General features: G+C 40.9%; 1 protein-coding gene across 1 annotated transcript; it reads right to left on the bottom strand.

Annotated features, from left to right (window-relative positions):
- Positions 1-4,063: 4,063 nt before the first annotated feature.
- On the bottom strand, positions 4,064-17,126 carry LOC134455382 (zinc finger protein 883-like). The gene is made up of 6 exons (XM_063206405.1): positions 17,038-17,126; positions 14,299-14,324; positions 13,874-13,981; positions 12,688-12,795; positions 6,928-7,044; positions 4,064-5,601 (listed from the first exon to the last, which is right to left on the bottom strand). The coding sequence occupies exons 2-6, from the start codon at positions 14,300-14,302 to the stop codon at positions 4,064-4,066; spliced, it is 1,875 nt and encodes a 624-aa protein (XP_063062475.1). The 5' UTR covers positions 14,303-14,324; positions 17,038-17,126.
- Between the last annotated feature and the right edge of the window lie 550 nt (positions 17,127-17,676).

The following is a 17,676-nucleotide window of genomic DNA, read 5'->3' as shown; positions in this document are numbered from 1 at the left end:
TGTTGTCCTTTGGGGTGAGGGACATGAAAATACAAGCACCAGACGCTGTGCATTGTAAACAATAGCCAACTCATATTTTGGCACCCTAATGTCAAGTCAAGTCAAGTCAAGTCAAGTCAAGTTTATTGTCAATTTCTTTACATGCACTGGTCATACAAAGAATTTGAAATTGCGTTTCTTGCTCTCCCATTCAGACATAGACTAATCTAGGTAAGGACATAGACAGTATAGACATAGACAGTACTCATACATGGACATAGACAGTATGGACGTAGACATTGCTCATACAGACATTTAAAGTGCAAGACTGGACAACAGAAGACTTGTAGAGAACATACATTAAGAGGAGGTATTTTGTTGTGCTTTTTCTAAAAGTCCTTTATAGAGTTCTGACATAGTAATAGTAGCATTTGAAGAAAACAATAATTAAAAAGGTTTATTAAATACACCAGCAGCAGTATGTGTGTGTGTGTGTGTGTGTTTGTATGTGTTTTGTGTGCGTGTGTGCGTGTGTGTGTATGTGTGTGTGTTTTGTTTTAGTGCATGTAGAAAGTGTGGTGTGCGTCTGTGTGTGTGTCTGTGTACCTGTGTGTGTGTGTGTGTGTGTATGTGTGTGAGTATGAGTTGTATGTCAGTGTGTGTATGTTTGGGTTTAGTGCAGATGCAGTATGTGTGTGTGTGTGTGTGTGTGTGTGTGTGTGTGTGTGTGTGTGTGTATGTATGTGTGCATGTGTATGTTTTGAGTGCAGGTTGAAAGTTCAGTCACAGATGTAGTAGTGCAGGTGGAATGTTCAGTCGCAGATATGGTGGTGGGGGATGAGGGGGGGGGAGCGTTGTCAGTGGCCTGGCTGGCTAGAGGCTGACAGTGAAGGGAGAGTGGGTTGAGTGTTCAGTATCTTGATTGCTTGATGCATCGTGCTGCTTGCAAGCCTGGTGGTACGGGAACGGAGGCGCCTGTACCTCTTTCCAGAGGGCAGGAGGCTGAACAGTTTGTGTGCAGGGTGGCTTGTGTCTTTGATGATCATCAGTGCTTTCCGGGTGAGGCGTGCGGTGTAAATGTCCTGCAGGGAGGGGAGTGGTACTCCAATGATCTTCTTCGCTGTGTTCACAACACGCTGGAGTGTCTTCCTGTTTTTCTCCGTGCAGCTTCCTCCCCACACTGTGATGCAGCTGGACACGACGCTCTCTATGGTTCCTCTCTATGGTAATGGCATGCTCAGCCGCCACTTCCAGCGAGGGCACAGTGCATATTGCTCACATTTCCCCTTGACACTATGCACTAAAGACCTCAGTGCACTGTGTGCACTATGCACTGACTGTCAGTGCACTGACAAAAGTGCGCCATTTGAGACATAGCCTTTGACTAAGCGGGGGTTACACAGGATTTCACCAGCGAAAATCAGGGAATTTACCATGTAAATCAATTCTAAGTGCATTCTCCCGTCCACTTCGCACGTTTGCCTTTATGCGCATCAAAGGGCTGTAGTAACGTGAAGCGCCACTATGAGGCAAAATGTAATATTGCATTTGATGCTGACTTAGCTTGCATTTTGAACATTTTACACAGTATATTTGTTGATGTTCCGTTAGTACCATCAGCGTGAGTCCAAATCGAAATTCAGTTCTCAGTAGTCCTATTTCTACTCTGCACAATTCCACATTACCTGTGGCCCCAGAACATGTGTTCATATCTGTGAACTTAAGTTATTGTTAATGCTTGTTATTGCAACGTATCCACATATGTGCATGTAGGCTATCAAACTTCCTGGACTGGTCCCTGACATACAAATCACCATCAACCTATTGCATCTTGTCCTATCTGATTTTTTAAGACACAAACATATTTACTGAAGCTCATTACAGCTAAACGTAAAAAGGTAGGCCTACATGTCAGAGCATACAGTCAATCCAGAAATGTAGGCCTATTCACAGCGCTTCACTTTTTCTGCATTTCATTACGTTACAGCCTTATTCCAAATTGTATTCAATTCATCTCTGTCCTCAAAATGTAACATAAATAGCCTACCCGATTATGAACATGTGAAAAAGAGAGTTCTTGAGAGTTTTTGAAAATTTATTAAAATTAAAAAACAAAGAAATCATATTTACATAAGTATTCACAGCCTTTGCTTAATACTTTGTAGAACCACCTTTGGCAGCAACTACATTCATTCTTTCATTTTGAAAAAAAAAGGGATCAAGAGGGAGGTCATCGGTGTGTGTGTTTCAACCTTTCTTTGCATTGAAATTTTACATTTTGAGTCTGCACCTGGCTAAAATAGATGGGTGTGAGTTTTGAATTAAATCCTATGGAGTATCATGATCTTCTTCTGTAGTCACAGTGCATGTTGACATGCATGCTTCTTTAGGTGTAATTCAGATTTCCAATGTTGACGGCATTCATACATCCCCAAACGATGTCAGTCCCACAACCATGGTTGACTAGCCAGATGATGCACTTTTTTTTTGTAAAACTCACTTGTTTACCACCACACACCCTTGACGCCGTCTAAAGAAAATTTGTTCTCAAAGGAACGTGATACACCCTTTGTGTATACTCCTCATTCTCACCATGCCTGTGCGCCGCCTGGAAATGGTGACCGGACCAGGAGGACTTAAAAGTTGTGTAGGAGCCGAACCAGACCAGCTGGTTCGAACCAACTACGAACGCAAAACGTAAGAAGCCTACCTGCAGCTTGTCATTCTATTTGTGCTGAACTGATTTCCATTCAGAGGACACTTGTTCTTTGCTGCCGAGGTGTGCTGGACCTGGATTGAGCCACGGACGTCACCAGGGACTCCCCTCGGCCACTAGAACTGTGACTACACGGAGATTCCCCCAACACGATTGTGGCTTGCTCACTGACTGATTCCTGTGACCAATGGCTAATGGGCAAAGGACTCCAAAGAGACTTTCAAGGACAATTTAGTTTTAACTTCATGGTAAATAAAAAGTATATATATTTAGTCCTTGTCTGTCTTCTGTGAAACTGGGCATTTCAAATCTTTTAATGGTTTTTAACAAGAGCCGACATATGGCCGACATATTTATGGCGTAGTGTGGCAGAGTGCCCAGTGACACAGAAAACGGTTTTAGATTGAGATTGGTAGATTAATTGAATGTCCTAGCATCACCTGTGTTCTGTTGTATGCCTTGGTTTTAGTGTTCCATGACTTTGAAATTCAATGGGGAGTGGTGGCGAGTGGCAAGACATGACTGGTTGTGTCCTGGAGAGTGCTGCATGAATGGAAGGACAAGCGATGGCACGAGCTGAAGACCGAACTGTCAAAAAGAGCCCTGGTTCCACAAGAAATGGAACTATTGCAGAGAGCTGGCCTGCGAGGCCAGAGCAGGACTTGATGGCCACTGACCTCTCCCCAAAGTGCACTCTTGAGTCACCCGGATGGATGGAAGGAAGGAGGAGGAACACCAGTGGACTGGTCGCCCAATTCCCCAATCCCGCTTGCTCTTCAAGGTTATGACTATCAGTTGCCCCTATGGCACTTACCACTGTCTTCTCAAGGTAATGGACCATATTTTAGTGCTTCATCGGGACGACTATGACACTCATACCCCTTGAAAATGTTAATATTTTGAATTTACATTCAGATAATACACATTATATTTTCAAAGTAATATATTGCTAAAACTGTAATCATTTCAATCATGCAGCACATTTCAACTCAAACATTGACATAGCTGATGTGCACAGGTATGTACTGTAAATAGTAATGTAGTAAGGCATTTCAAGTCTTTATTAGTTTTTATGAGATAGGACAGTGAAAATAGTGACAGGAAGAGGGTTGGGAGTGAGACGCGGGGTACGGTCGACAAAAAGGACCTGGACCGGAATCGAACCCAGTAGCAGACGAGCGCCCTGCCATTAACACCACGGTAGAGCCAGAGTGTCCTAATGTAACATTGAGCTGCAAAAGGACTTGCCGTCTTCCCCGATGCTGTCTGAGATTACTTTTGTTTGCAAAGGCCTCTCCATATGTGGTACAACTTAAGGTTTTTCACCTGTATGGGTGCTATGATGGGGATACTTGTCTTAATCTCTTGTTAAGGCCTTTCTCTAGTATGAATTTTCTGGTGGAGATTGCGATCACTGCTTCGTCCAAAGGCCTTTCCACACGTAGTACAATGGAATGGCTTTTCTCCAGTGTGGATTCTCTGGTGACTTTTGAGACGATCTTTCAGTGCAAAGGCCTTTCCACATGTGGTGCACTGGTATGGTCTTTCTCCAGTATGGGTCATCTGATGGCGAGCTAGTACGCTTTTGAATGCATAACCCTTTCCACATATGCTGCACAGGTATACCGTTTCCCCAGGATGAGTACTCAGATGCATTTTGAGATGCCCTGCAGATAAACAGGCCTGTCCACATAATGGACAAATAAATCGCTCTTCTCTAGTATGACTTCTCTGGTGGGCTTTGAGACCTGATATGCGTGTAAAGGCCCTTTCACATGTGGTACATTTGTAAGGCTTTTCCCCAGTATGGATTCTCTGGTGGCGATTTAGTGTACTTTTTTCTACAAATCTCTGTCCACATATGGTGCACTGACAAGGTTTTTCACCAGTGTGAGTTCTCTGATGCTTTTTGAGATATATTGACTTGGCAAACGTCTTTCCACATAAGATACACTGGTAAGGCTTTTCTCCAGTATGGGATCTCTGGTGACTTTTGAAAGAAATTCTGTCTGCATAGGCCTTTCCACATGTGCTACACTGGTAAGGCCTTTCTCCAGTATGGGTTTTCTGGTGATCTCTTAGATGCCAGTTAGTTTTGAAAGACTTTCCACATATGCTACACTGGTAAGGTTTTTCCCCAGTATGGATTATCTGATGGCAAATGAGACTGGCTTGATGTGTAAATCTCCTTCTACAAGTGCTACACTGATAAGGTTTTATATTATGGATTATCTGATGGCGATTGAGACTGCCTTTGTGTGTAAATCTCTTTCCACAAGGGCTACACTGATATGGCTTCTGTCTACTATGGGTTCTCTGGTGCCTGTACAAATGTCCTTTACGTGCAAATCCCTTTCCACATGTGCTACACTGGTAAGGTTTTTCTCCAGTATGGGTTCTCTGATGAGCCTTTACGTTTCCTGACTGTGAAAAGCCTTTTCCAAATGTGGTGCACTGGTAAGACCTTTCTCCAGTATGGGTTCTAAGATGCTTTTGGAGACCAAGTATGGCTGCAAAGGCTTTTCCACAAATGCTACACTGATAAGGCTTTTCTGCAGTATGAATTCTCTGGTGAATTTTGAGGGTCCATCTGCATGCAAATGACTTTCCACATGTAGTACACTGACATGGCTTGAAACCATGTGCTCCAATGGCCTTTCTACTGGTCATAGACTTTAAAGGCTTCTTCAAAATGTGAGTTTTTTGGTGTACCAATAAATTACATTTATATTTAAACGGTGTCCAACATTTCATGCACTTGAAAGGTTTGACTGTTCTCTGGTGTGCTTTGATAGGTTGCATTTCATTAAAAGTCCTTATATACTCAGAATAATCACAAGACAGTTGTCCTCTTCTTTTCTTTAACATTTTGCTCGTTTTCTTTGATGGCATCCTCTGTAGGCCACCTGTAACGACAATTTATACAGTTACAAGTTACTAAAACCAATGATAAATCAAATTCCTCTAATGATTATTTGGCTTAAGAAACGAAAGGGTCTGCTTGGGTCCACAAGTTGAAGACTGAAATTGTTTGGCCCCAAAAAAAGTAGAATTAGAATCAGCTTGAATGACCTACATGTGAAAGAAATTTTAAGATCTTGATGCTAATGGGCCTATACTTAGTACAGGAGAAAGGGAGTCGGGAGTCGCACAGAGGAGCTAGATGCAGTTATGGAAATATTGTATTGAAATCGCTGAAAATAAAATATGAAAACCAAAGACAAGGTAAGATACAACCATTTCAGGAATCTATACCATCATCAGTGATCCCAATTTGGCCAAAAAAATGATGACAGGCTTGAGCCCCCAATTTCTTTCAGCTCCAGTGTGGGACTCCTATTTCATTCAGCTCCTGTGTGGGACTCCCTTCCTCCTTAGTGTATGACTCTTGTCGTTTTGTGTAACAAAGAAAAAATGGGCACATCCGTCTGAAAAAGATTGGGTGCAGGACTAGCAAAGTCAAATGAAAACTGAAAATAAAGTCTGTGACACCAAGCTCCCATTTCTCTTATTTGAATTTGATGTTTCGGGCAGCATGCCCTTTATCAGACAACATCATGACTGATAAAAGGCATGCTGCCCGAAACGTCACATTCAAATAAGAGAAAGGGGAGCTTGAGGTTGCAGACTTTATTTTCAGTTTTCATTTGACTCTTGCCGCTACAGACCGAGGAAAACTCTCCCAAGACAGACTGAGGAGCAGGCATCAGCTTTAACTTCATCAGATGTTAAGTACACAAACACCCATCATACAGACTGCTCTCATCAATACTGTCCTACAAAGGTAAAACGCAGTGGCTACATATTTAGTCAAATTGAGTGTAGATCCCTGTACCCATCCTTCAGCCATATTCTGCATGCTTCATGTCTTGTCTCCAGAGGTGTTAAAATAAAAAGTAAAAGTAACTGCATGGTGTAAGTGCAACATACAGTAAGCACATGATATTACACAGCCGTTACACCATTTAGTCCATTGTATCTAATGAGGTGGGTAGACCGTAGAACCTAATACAAATCCAACCAGCGCAGGGTCAACTGCTCGTAAGAGAAGTGCACAGGTTACTCACATGAGTTACCTGTGTGGGGAGGAAACTTTATTTCTTTTTTTTACCTTTATATCTGCCACCTCTGCTTGTTTCTCATTTATCTCAAATTACCGTCTTATTCTGTCTACATGAGAGTAGAGGGGATGATATAACAATTTCTGAAGATTTAAAACTTTTAGACCGTACCTGTATGAGTAGAGACATTTTGGTGAGGTTCCTCTTCACCGTCCTCTGAAGTCCACATTCCTCTGTCATCCTCCTGCTCCCCCTCCTCCTCCTCTTCTAATGTTATGGAGATCTCCGCTGCTGGAGAAAACAGATCCAATCAGACTTATGAGGCACTAGGTGGGATGACGTCATTTGACCGGTGCCTGAGGCATGCCTGTCTCATAATCTAAATCTACACCATAATGAAAAAATGCTGTTCAAATAAACTCGCGGTGAGACTGTTTTTCATCACGGAATGCCAGCAGTTGATACAAATCTGAGTACGGTGTGTACAACGATGTTTCAAATGAAAAGTGTTTCTCACAACACTCGTTAGGTCCGACGCTGTCAAAAGTTGCATGTGGGGTATTCCGACAGCGGACTGTGGAAGTGGTCATTCACTAATGCCTCGCATAAGCATGACTCGTGACCGTGATTAATTCAACTTTTAATCCTACCTGGAGCCCCTTTAAGCAGAACTTAGAATAACCTGAATACTACAGTGGAGTTGTTCAGCTGGTGCATATATGTAACGGAGGTCAACTAGCAGAGTGTGTCGTGGAACGTTAGTAAACCTCCCTCCCGAAGCCTCAATACAGTGCGGTAGCGTTGGGGTATTGGGACCGGCCCTTGTGCCTCTCATTGCCAAACACGATGCTTTGACTAGGTGGCAGGTTTGCTGCCCCGAGGGGGATGAACTGTGCAGGAACACCTCCATCACACATACATCAAGCATACAGTCTATCCCAGAAAAGTGATGTTTCCAGTCCCCCATCATTCCTACCACTTACGTCCACCTATTTACTGTATAAACGTATATATTAAATACAAAATATGAAAGAAATAGGTTTAAAACCAAACGACTATTGTGAAAACAAAGTTAAAACATTTGGGGCAAATCCATCCACCCAGTTAGAAGTTATGGGCCAAAAAAAAATCTGCCATCTTGAATTCAGCCATCTTGAATGTGTTTTCACACCTATGCGCACCTACGTTTTCACATACAGTGACTCTCAAATACAATCTTTTTAAGTTCTTGCGTATGTGATGTAAATGTCCAGCTGTTACTGAACAGACACATCTGTGGATACATCTATTTCGATGCCAATAGCATTTGAAGTCCTAATGGCATCCAAAACCGGCTCCTCCACTACTGCAGCCAGTATTTGGAGCATTTCATCCACAATTCTGTGTGATTTGTAATTTATCCGGTCTAAAATAATAATTATAAAAAGGAATAAGTGATTATTTTTTATTGTATTTATTTTGTGCAGCTATCAAATCAATCATATGAAATCATTAAAGGGGCCCTATTATGCTATTTAGGATAACTTACATTGTTAATATTTTGCTTCACTGTATGTAGTGGAGTTCATTTCCAATGACCATGTCCATTCTTTTTAGCATTGTGTACATGTACCCTACATCCCCTGTTAGAAACGCGTGGAAGTACAGAATTTTAGACCGTCAATGTTCTGAAATCTTGGCGCAGCATGAAGCGTTTCATCAAGCACAGTTGCTTTTGAACTGGAATCCAACCCTGTAGCCCATGTCTGAAGTTGTGTGGTATAAATCACACATGTTTTGAAAATGTATTATATATTATTATCAACTTAGGGTCAAAAAAGTGGTAAAAATGAGTGGAAACTGATACCCACATGCAGCATATCTGCCGTCATCCTGCCAAACAGCTTCAACCAGTTAGCAAAATAATTTTTCATGAACGAGTGGAATCCTAGGTACAATACCTGATTAACAATAATCAATCAGATAGATGAAATAGTAAAATTATGAGGTAGTTTTGTACACAATTACCGAACATACTTATTTTCTTTGCAAAGCGATATAAGCGACGCACCACGGCAGTTTTGGCCGCGTGTCCCCAGCTGTCAGTCCGATATTTCGGCATGGTAGTAGACCCATCATCGGAATCGACGACACAACTTCAGCACTCGCCGTTTTCACGGGTTTCTCGCCTGTTTAAACCCATCTCTTGGACCAATCGTGGTAGGCTATTCTCAATACAGTCTGTGGTGCTCTCTCTCTCTCTCCCTCTCTCTCTCTCCGTTTAACAACAGCCACTGGTTTCACAGCGGCTCCACCCCAAAAGCCTCCGATGTTGGTACTCACGTTTGCAGGTCTACAGCTGTTGAACTCCGCTGCCTCGTGCGTAATGGTGCTTGCTTATGGAGCTCATAAAAGACGAAGTTTGCCGTTGAATTTGAATACTTTGTCGTCGTGTGTTGTGAGCACAATTTCAGTTATTTTTCCGGTCAGATCATCTTTGTTTATTGCTGTCAGCTGACTGATGGTAGGTTAGGACAGTATAGCGCAGCTTCCCCACGCTTCTCATGTCATCCGAGATTCAAATAGAATGCAACGTCGTTTTGCAAATAAAGTGTTATGGCGAATACACCGTTTTGCAAACAAAGTGGTCTGAAAGATACACCGTTTTGCAAGTAATGTAATTTTACATGGGTTTAAAAAGTATGTTCTCAAAATATTTGAATGCCAATAATTTGCACATAGATGAAATGACGTCTGAACAGTCGTTTCCAATAATAAAATGCAAAAGTCAAAAATTGTCGTTTACACCGTTTTGCAAATAGACCCTTCAGTTATAGATGCGCCGTGGCGTCATCTGCAGGTAAGATAAAGGTAAGTGCAAGACACAACAAGTTGAAAGCCAAACAGTTCACCTGATGTTCACTATTAATCTGAAAAAGGCGCATCATAAGTCCCACGTTATTTGAACAACCCTTACTTTTGAGCATCTCGCTGTGTCATTTGCTGAAGCATTGTTGCTAACAGTTAGCAACTTAGTAGGTTGCCTATGGGAAATCACATCGCAACCAACTAAGTTGCTAATTTAGTTAGCAACATCACGGTCGAGAAATACACTGGGGACCAGCCAGCATGATGTTTCGATCTAAACTATAGTAACGGACAATCTAAGGGCAATTCATGAACATGTCACATCTGATGCAGACTAATTAAAGTTGACCAAAGGGAAAACAGCGAGAATTTTTCATATGGGCTGCGCAAAGTCAGCCAATTGCGCTGATTTCTGTTAAAGCGGCTATATTGGCCAAGTACTTTGCTAAATTACCCCACTAAAACATAATAAGCAAAAATTCAAACACAAAACCACATGACACTTGACAGTACATATAGCAGCACATACAGTATATCACGAAAGTGAGTACACCCCTCACAGTTTTTGCAGATTTGAGAGTATATCTTTTCATAGGAAAGCATTGCAGAAATTTCACTTTGACACAATGATTAGTGACCTTTTAACAACTTATTTAGCCACTTAAATTTCTTGTTCACTCAGAAAAAAACACAATACAGCCATTAATGTTTGAACATGTACTCACAAAAGTGAGTACACCCCAGATTAAAATCCGGTAGAGAAGGGGCTGTGTTTGCTAGAATCGTCTCGAAATGAAACGAAATGAAAAGGGATGAAAAGGGAGGTCATCAGTGTGCGTTTCAACCTTTCTTTGCATTGAACTTTTACATTTTGAGTCTGCATCTAGCTTAAATAGATTGGTGTGAGATTTGAATGCAATCCTATGGAGAATATCATGATCTGCTTCAGTAGTCACAGTGCATGTTGACATGCATGTTTCTTTTACTGTAGGTGTAATTCAGATTGCCAATGTTGACAGCATCCATGCATCCCCAAACCGTGTCAGTCCCACTACCGTGCTTGAACAGTGAGATGATAAACTTTTTTTTTTGTAAAACTCACTTGTTTACCACCACACATGCTTGACACCATCTAAAGAAAATGTGTTTATATACTCACAAATCTGAAAAACTGTGAGGGGTGTCTTCACTTTCGTGATATACTGTACGTTAATGCTCACATTTTCAGCCATTATTATTATGGCCTTTTTCAGCTATTATTAACACTATTCCTGCTCAACATCTCTTAAGACAAAAAGAGATGTCCATTGACTTCAGAAGGGACAAACCAAACAACACCACTGACATCAAGAGGTATACCATACAGTCTGTCACTGAATGTAAATAGCTGGGGGTAATCCTGGACAACACGCTGAGGTGGGAGCACTGAAGCCATCCAAGAAAAGGGGCAGCAAAGGCTGCACTTACAAAAAGTCATTTGGTGTAAACCCCAGCATTAACAGAATGTGCTTTTGTGGAAAGCGTTCTTCCATCATTTGTTGGTTTGGAAAAGCAACAGTTGCACAAAAAGGAAGGTTAAGGAAAATAATTAATGACGCAAGCTGATTGGCACAAATCTTAAAAGCTTGGAGATGATTTACAGAACGTTCAATGGGTAAAATGGATATGATTTTAGAAGATAACAAACACCCTTTATATTGTACGTAAGGAATAACGGCCGACGAGGTGTCCCGATATCAAGGGAAATAATGGACGAGGCGGGGCGTTCTTCTAACAGCCTGACGGCGCAGCCGAAGGGCTGTTCGCTTCACCATGTCCATTTTCCCTTGATATCGGGACACCTCGAAGGCCGTTATTCCGCTTATCATTCGGCTGCCAGCATTTAAGTATTAATTTATTAATATGAATCTCTCTCTCTCTCTCTCTCTCTCTCTCTCTCTCTCTCTCTCTCTCTCTCTCTCTCTCTCTCTCTTCTCTCTCTCTCTCTCTCTCTCTCTCTCTCTCTCTCTCTCTCTCTCTCTCTCTCTCTCTCTCTCTCTCTCTCTCTCTCTCACACACACACACACACACCTCTCTCTCACACACACACACAGACACCTCACACACACAGACACCTCACACACACAGACACCTCACACACACACACACCCCACAAAACACACACACACACTATGGAACTGCTCCACGTGACTGCACCTTACCTGCACTCTCTGATCTCCACTTCCAAGAACTGCTTGCACTATGAGACTTGCACCTCCAACTATGCTGCTAAATGCTAGACCACTGGACTACAATGGACCATGTTGGACGGCACAGTTTGACTTTTGTATTCCACTATTGGACTGTACCTGCACTACCCCACAAGAACACACACATACAAAACCTCAGATCTTAATTTTTGATTTTACACTTAATCTTGAGCCTATTTGGACAGAAACTGTTCAGTGGGCCTGAGCAGAGGGGCTATAATGGCCCATGATGAAAGTTACACCATCCTGTCTGTGAGACATGGTGATGGACCACTGATGTTGTGGGGACATACGAGTTACAAATGCACTGTACTTTGGTCCATACTGATAGAACAATGAATACATTAATTTGTGAAAAATAGTGGAGGAAATTCGGTACTGATCAACCTTGAAGCTGCACATGGGACACTGTTTGGGAATCCCAACTGACAATAATCCAAAGCAGAAAGCCAAGTCAACCTGTCATTAGCTTCAGGAAAAAAATAAAATGAAAGTTGTGTGAGCTATATTATAATTTATAGATTTCAAACTTTCTGTCTACTCCCAAAAATCCAATGAAGTCAAGTCTCTTCTTACGGCTTACAAATTAATGCGGAATTAGCCCTGTTGTGGTGCAAATGGTAGGGCACACGTTTGCTATGTGGCCGACCAGGGTTCGATTCCTGGCCCGGGTCCTTTGACCCCCCCCCTCCCACCCCTCTCTCTCCCCACTCGCTTCCTGTCATAACCTTCACTGTCCTGTCAAATAAAGGCAAAAAAGCTAAAAAATATATATATATAAAACAAATAAATGTGGAATTGTAAATGCAAAAAATAATCTGCTGTTGTCTTGTACCTGTAGAAGTGTCTTGTGTGATGTCATGAGGCTCTTCTTCTCTTTTTATTTCCTGTCTTGGGAAAATATCCTCTTCAAACTCTTCTTCCCTCAAGCCACAATTCAAATCTGAAAACCGAATATCAAGACAAAGTGAGTTAACACAGAAAGGATGTCATAGCATCATATATAGTGAGAAAGCAGTGTTGTCAAAATAGTTTTGTCAAAATGGTTTTGTAATACTGTAACTACACTTAACAGAATTAGGAATAGACTAAATACAGCAAATCAATCATCATCACTAAATGGCCACTACTAAACAAAGCGCTGCCCCCATTACAATGACCAGGATCTCGGAAAAGGCTGAAGAAGAAAAAGAAAAACCTCCGGTACTGACAAGTGCAGGGTAGTGTGAGCATTATAATACTGCATGTTGAAATCGACTGAAGTTATCCTTTAACACTACATTTAGAGAACAGTGAACATGGCCCATGATAAAAGTTACACCATCCTGTCTGTGAGACATGGTGATGCACTGTACTTTTGGTCCATACTCAATGAATGTATTAATTTGTGAAAAATACTTGAGGAAATTTGACACTCATCAGACCTGACGGTGCACATGGGACACTGTTTGGGCATCCCAACATGACAACAAAACAGAAAGACAAGTCAACCTGTCATTAGCTTCCGGAAAAAATAAAATGAAAGTTGTTGGGTGACCATAATTTATATGGATTTTAAAAGGGACACTGTGCAGGAAATGGTCAAAAAAGGTACTGCAACTATGCAGTTCATTGAAACTGGGCTGCCTATTGCCAAATTCGATCTTAACATGAATTACTAAGTATTAAACAAATATTTTCTATTATGGTCCAAGTACAGTCATTTTTGCAGCTAAAAATGGCTATTTTTGGAAATTCAAAATGGCAGACCATGGAGAAGATCCCCCTTTTCATGTATGAAAAGTGCAATTTCCCCAGTCATAATGAAGACTTAGAATTTGATGGTGGTGTTAAGTATTCATGAAAAAGGTAACATTAGTGAATGGGCAGCATGAATTCTGGAAATAAACAACTAAAAATCTCAGTGTCCCTTTAAACTTTCTGTCTATTACTAAAAATCCAACGAAGTCAAGTCTCTTCTTAGAGCTTACCAATTAAAGTGTAATTGTAAATGTAAAAAATAATGTGCTGTTGTCTTGTACCTGTAGAATCTTCCTGTTTGATGTCATGAGACTCTTCTTCCCTTTTTATTTCCTGTCTTGGACAAATATCCTCTTCAAATTCTTCTTCCTTCAAGCCACAATTCAACTCTGCAGATCGAATATCAAGACAAAGTGAGTTAACACAGAAAGAATGCCATAGCATCATATATAGTGAGAAAGCAGTGTTGTCATTCAACATAGTTTTATAATAACTACACTTTACAGAATTAAGAACAGACTAAATACACCAAATCCTCATCACTAAATGACCACTACTACGGTATGTTCTCCGCAAGCAAGACTCTATTTAGGTGTATTCGACTATTTGACAAACCCAGCTAATCTGAAGGACTATATAACATGCTACATAAATGGCTCATTGCAATCACTGTAATTTGAAAACCATCAGACCACTCCAGACTTACCCATGATCAGCTGGTTAGCTGTTTAACTGTAACAGAACACAGTAGAGTGATTACCATGTCATGGCATTTTTATTTTATTTTATCTTATTAAAGGATCCCCATTAGCTTATGCCATAGCAGTTCGCTAGTCTTCCTGGGGTCCTAATTCCAAATACATACATCACATTTCGGATTAATAACCATACAAATAGACATGCCTTGCAAAATAAAAAGAATTTCAGAGATTAAAAAAAAAATACAATATGATCTCAAAAGGTCAGGAACAAGAGTAGCAAACTGTTATAATGACGTTAACATACACACATCACCACCACAGCAATATAAGGCATTACTACTAAGCTATAGAACCAAGTGTTTTAATTCTACACAAATCCCATTCTACACATGGACAAATAAGGGTCTTCGGTTATGTATTATCTTAAGTAGTTAACTGACTTCTCTATTCTCTATTGTATCAATAGGTGATTTAATAGGCCAGTCAATCTAGCGTTTGACCCAGGACAAATTGCAATAGTAATCATTCCAAGTCCCTTGGCATGTCTAAATGACATATTAAAAATCTACAAATTTTAGTGGAAAATACTTTTTTTCAAGGTCAAAGTTGGAGATTTCCCATTCATTTTCCCATAGGGAGACAATATAGGAGGTAGGGATGCACGATGTATCGGCCAGATGTATCGGTATCGGTCATTTCTCAACACATCTATTTGACATTTCTCAACACATCGGACATCGGTCCGATGGATAAAACTGGGCCGATGTTAACGCCAAAGTTTTTTTTCAATAAGCTTATGTTTCGGTTCTAAAAGATAGGACTTGACGGTGACTTTCATTATTTGTTTCTATAATATTAATTTTATCACAGGGAGTTAAAAAGTGTTTTTGGAAATAAGAGGACATTCAAAAATTCAGTGTGTTTGCATCATTGTCAGTCTGTATTAAATGTTATCTCTTTGGAAAAAAAAAAAAACATTGGTATCGGTTAATATTGGTTATCGGCCTAAACCGCAATATTAACATCGGATATTGGTATCTGCCGAAATTTTTCACATCGTGCATCCCACTTGGTGAATAGGGTAAAATGTTAATCCACCACATCAAAGGCATTAAGTTACTAGTTGGCTATAGTGCCAAGTGTTTCAATTCTACACATACCTATTGTAAAAATGCACACATGATGGTACCTCTCTCTCTCTCTCTCTGTCTCTCTGTCTCTCTGTCTCTCTCTCTCTCTGTCTCTGTCTCTGTCTCTGTCTCTCTCGCACGCACGCACTCACGCACTACTACTACTACTACAGCAGTTATGTCACACACATCACTACAACAGCAATATGTCACTGTCATTACCGTGTTATAAACACACGCACAAAGACGCGCACACACGCACACACACACACATACTTACAATCAGTGTGTTAACTTATGACAAAAGATTGAAATAGACTCCATGGGATACTGTTAAACAATCATATGATCATATGTAGCATACAGCATCAATAAATACTCCCTCACTGACAGGGGGACAACCAGTACAACCAAGACATATTTCCACAGCCTACATGTATGCAGCCACTGTGTACACCAATGCAAGTTACTGTATGAACACACAAATTAGACAAGTACAAGGCGATAGTACAAACAGTAGCAGATAGCTCTCTCTCTCTCTCTCTCTCTCTCTCTCTCTCTCTCTCTCTCTCTCTCTCTCTCTCTCTCTCTCTCTCTCTCTCTCTCTCTCTCTCTCTCTCTCTCTCCACAGCAGTATGCCATTCATTACCGTGTTACACACACATCACTACAGCAGTATTTTAGCATGTCTTTACTAATGAGCAGTATCATGGCATTATCATAAGGATTTCCTTTCCTCTTCTGAAAGTCGCTTTTGGTTATAAAGCGTCTGCCAAATGCAATGTAATGTAATGTAATGGATACACAATTCACGACGGCAGCAGTGCACTACAGGTCTGTGGACTTAGCAACAGTGTGAAATGTTTCATAGTTGCCTTTGTGGTCTATTTATAAAGACTTAGCCTACACAGTAAACATCCCGATAAAGGAGCTGAACAGAACTCAGCAGAAAGGACCTCTACCAGACTGATGCTCATTAGGCCCTATCAAAAACGACTTTGACAACAACCATGTGTTGGTTGTGTAGGCCTATTCAGTGTTATTTTGGATCGATTGTAAGCTTAGGTTAACAGGTCAATGGATAAACTAAACAAAATCCTCTCTAAGAAAACATAGTCTACTGAATCATGATGACGACAGTCGATAAGGGACCTGAACAGAACTCAGCAGAAAGGACCCAGCAGTGCATGACATGTATTCCCAACTTTGAGATTCAAACACCACTTCACTTTCAAAGAAAAGAGGAACACTGGGGCACAGTATTTCAATTCGAATGCATCAAGAATAAGAATAAGATAGCCTACTCATAACTCATACTCATAACTACATAACAACGAGTAGCGTAAATGAACAGGCAGCACAAATATTCCACAAGCTGTGGTGGGATACGTTGTACACGTTAGCTTCCTAACAATGAAAACAACTTCTTCAAACCTCCACAAGAGTAGATGAATGAAAATGATGTAGCCATGTGTAGCCTAAAACCAAACTCAGCTATGCTAGGCTACATGCCGATTTGTCTGTAACTGGCCATTAGAATTTCTGAAACACATCCCGAGTCCATAGATTGCACGATATCACATTTTTATAGTAGGCTAAATATCACAAACTCACCACGAAATTCCACAGCAATGACTTAATCAACTCCTGCGTTCGTCTTCCTCCGATGTTGTTGTTCCTGGTTTGTTTACAACCGCTCTTCTTCTTCTTCTTCTTCTTCTTCTTCAGTCGGGTTTTATGGCGGCTGACAAACGCAGTGCATTGCCGCCATCTACTGGAGTGGGGTGTGATCACTTGGACTTAGTTCCACAGCCTATCTATTGAGCGTAGGTAGAAAGATAGAAGGAAAGAATGAAAGAAAGAGGGAAGGAAATAAAGAGAAAACAAAAACAAAAAGGAAAAGAGAATACCTATCCAGTTGATAAACCAAAGAAATTACACATGAACGTGGGCAACTGATTGGCAATAAAGAAACAAAGAAATCAAATAAAAAAATAAAAATAAATAAATAAATAAAAAACAAAATTCCTAAATGCGCCCAGCCAAGTTAGTGTCTCTGAGGAACGCTATACTCATGAACGGCGTGAAGTTTTCCATGTGCGTTACGCCCTTTTTTGGGGGGAAACAGCCAATGCACGTCAATTGGTGTTGTTGGGGTTTAATAAACGAGAGAAAAAGACCTGTACTAGCGTTGCGCAACATGCCGAAAACGTGTTGTGTTGCTGGCTGTTCAAATACAAACATAATATAGCC

The sequence above is a fragment of the Engraulis encrasicolus genome, chromosome 1, assembly GCF_034702125.1.
Source record: "Engraulis encrasicolus isolate BLACKSEA-1 chromosome 1, IST_EnEncr_1.0, whole genome shotgun sequence".
NCBI lineage: Eukaryota > Metazoa > Chordata > Actinopteri > Clupeiformes > Engraulidae > Engraulis > Engraulis encrasicolus.
The sequence above is the reverse complement of the archived record's forward strand: the minus strand, read 5'-3'. Positions and strand labels throughout refer to the sequence as shown.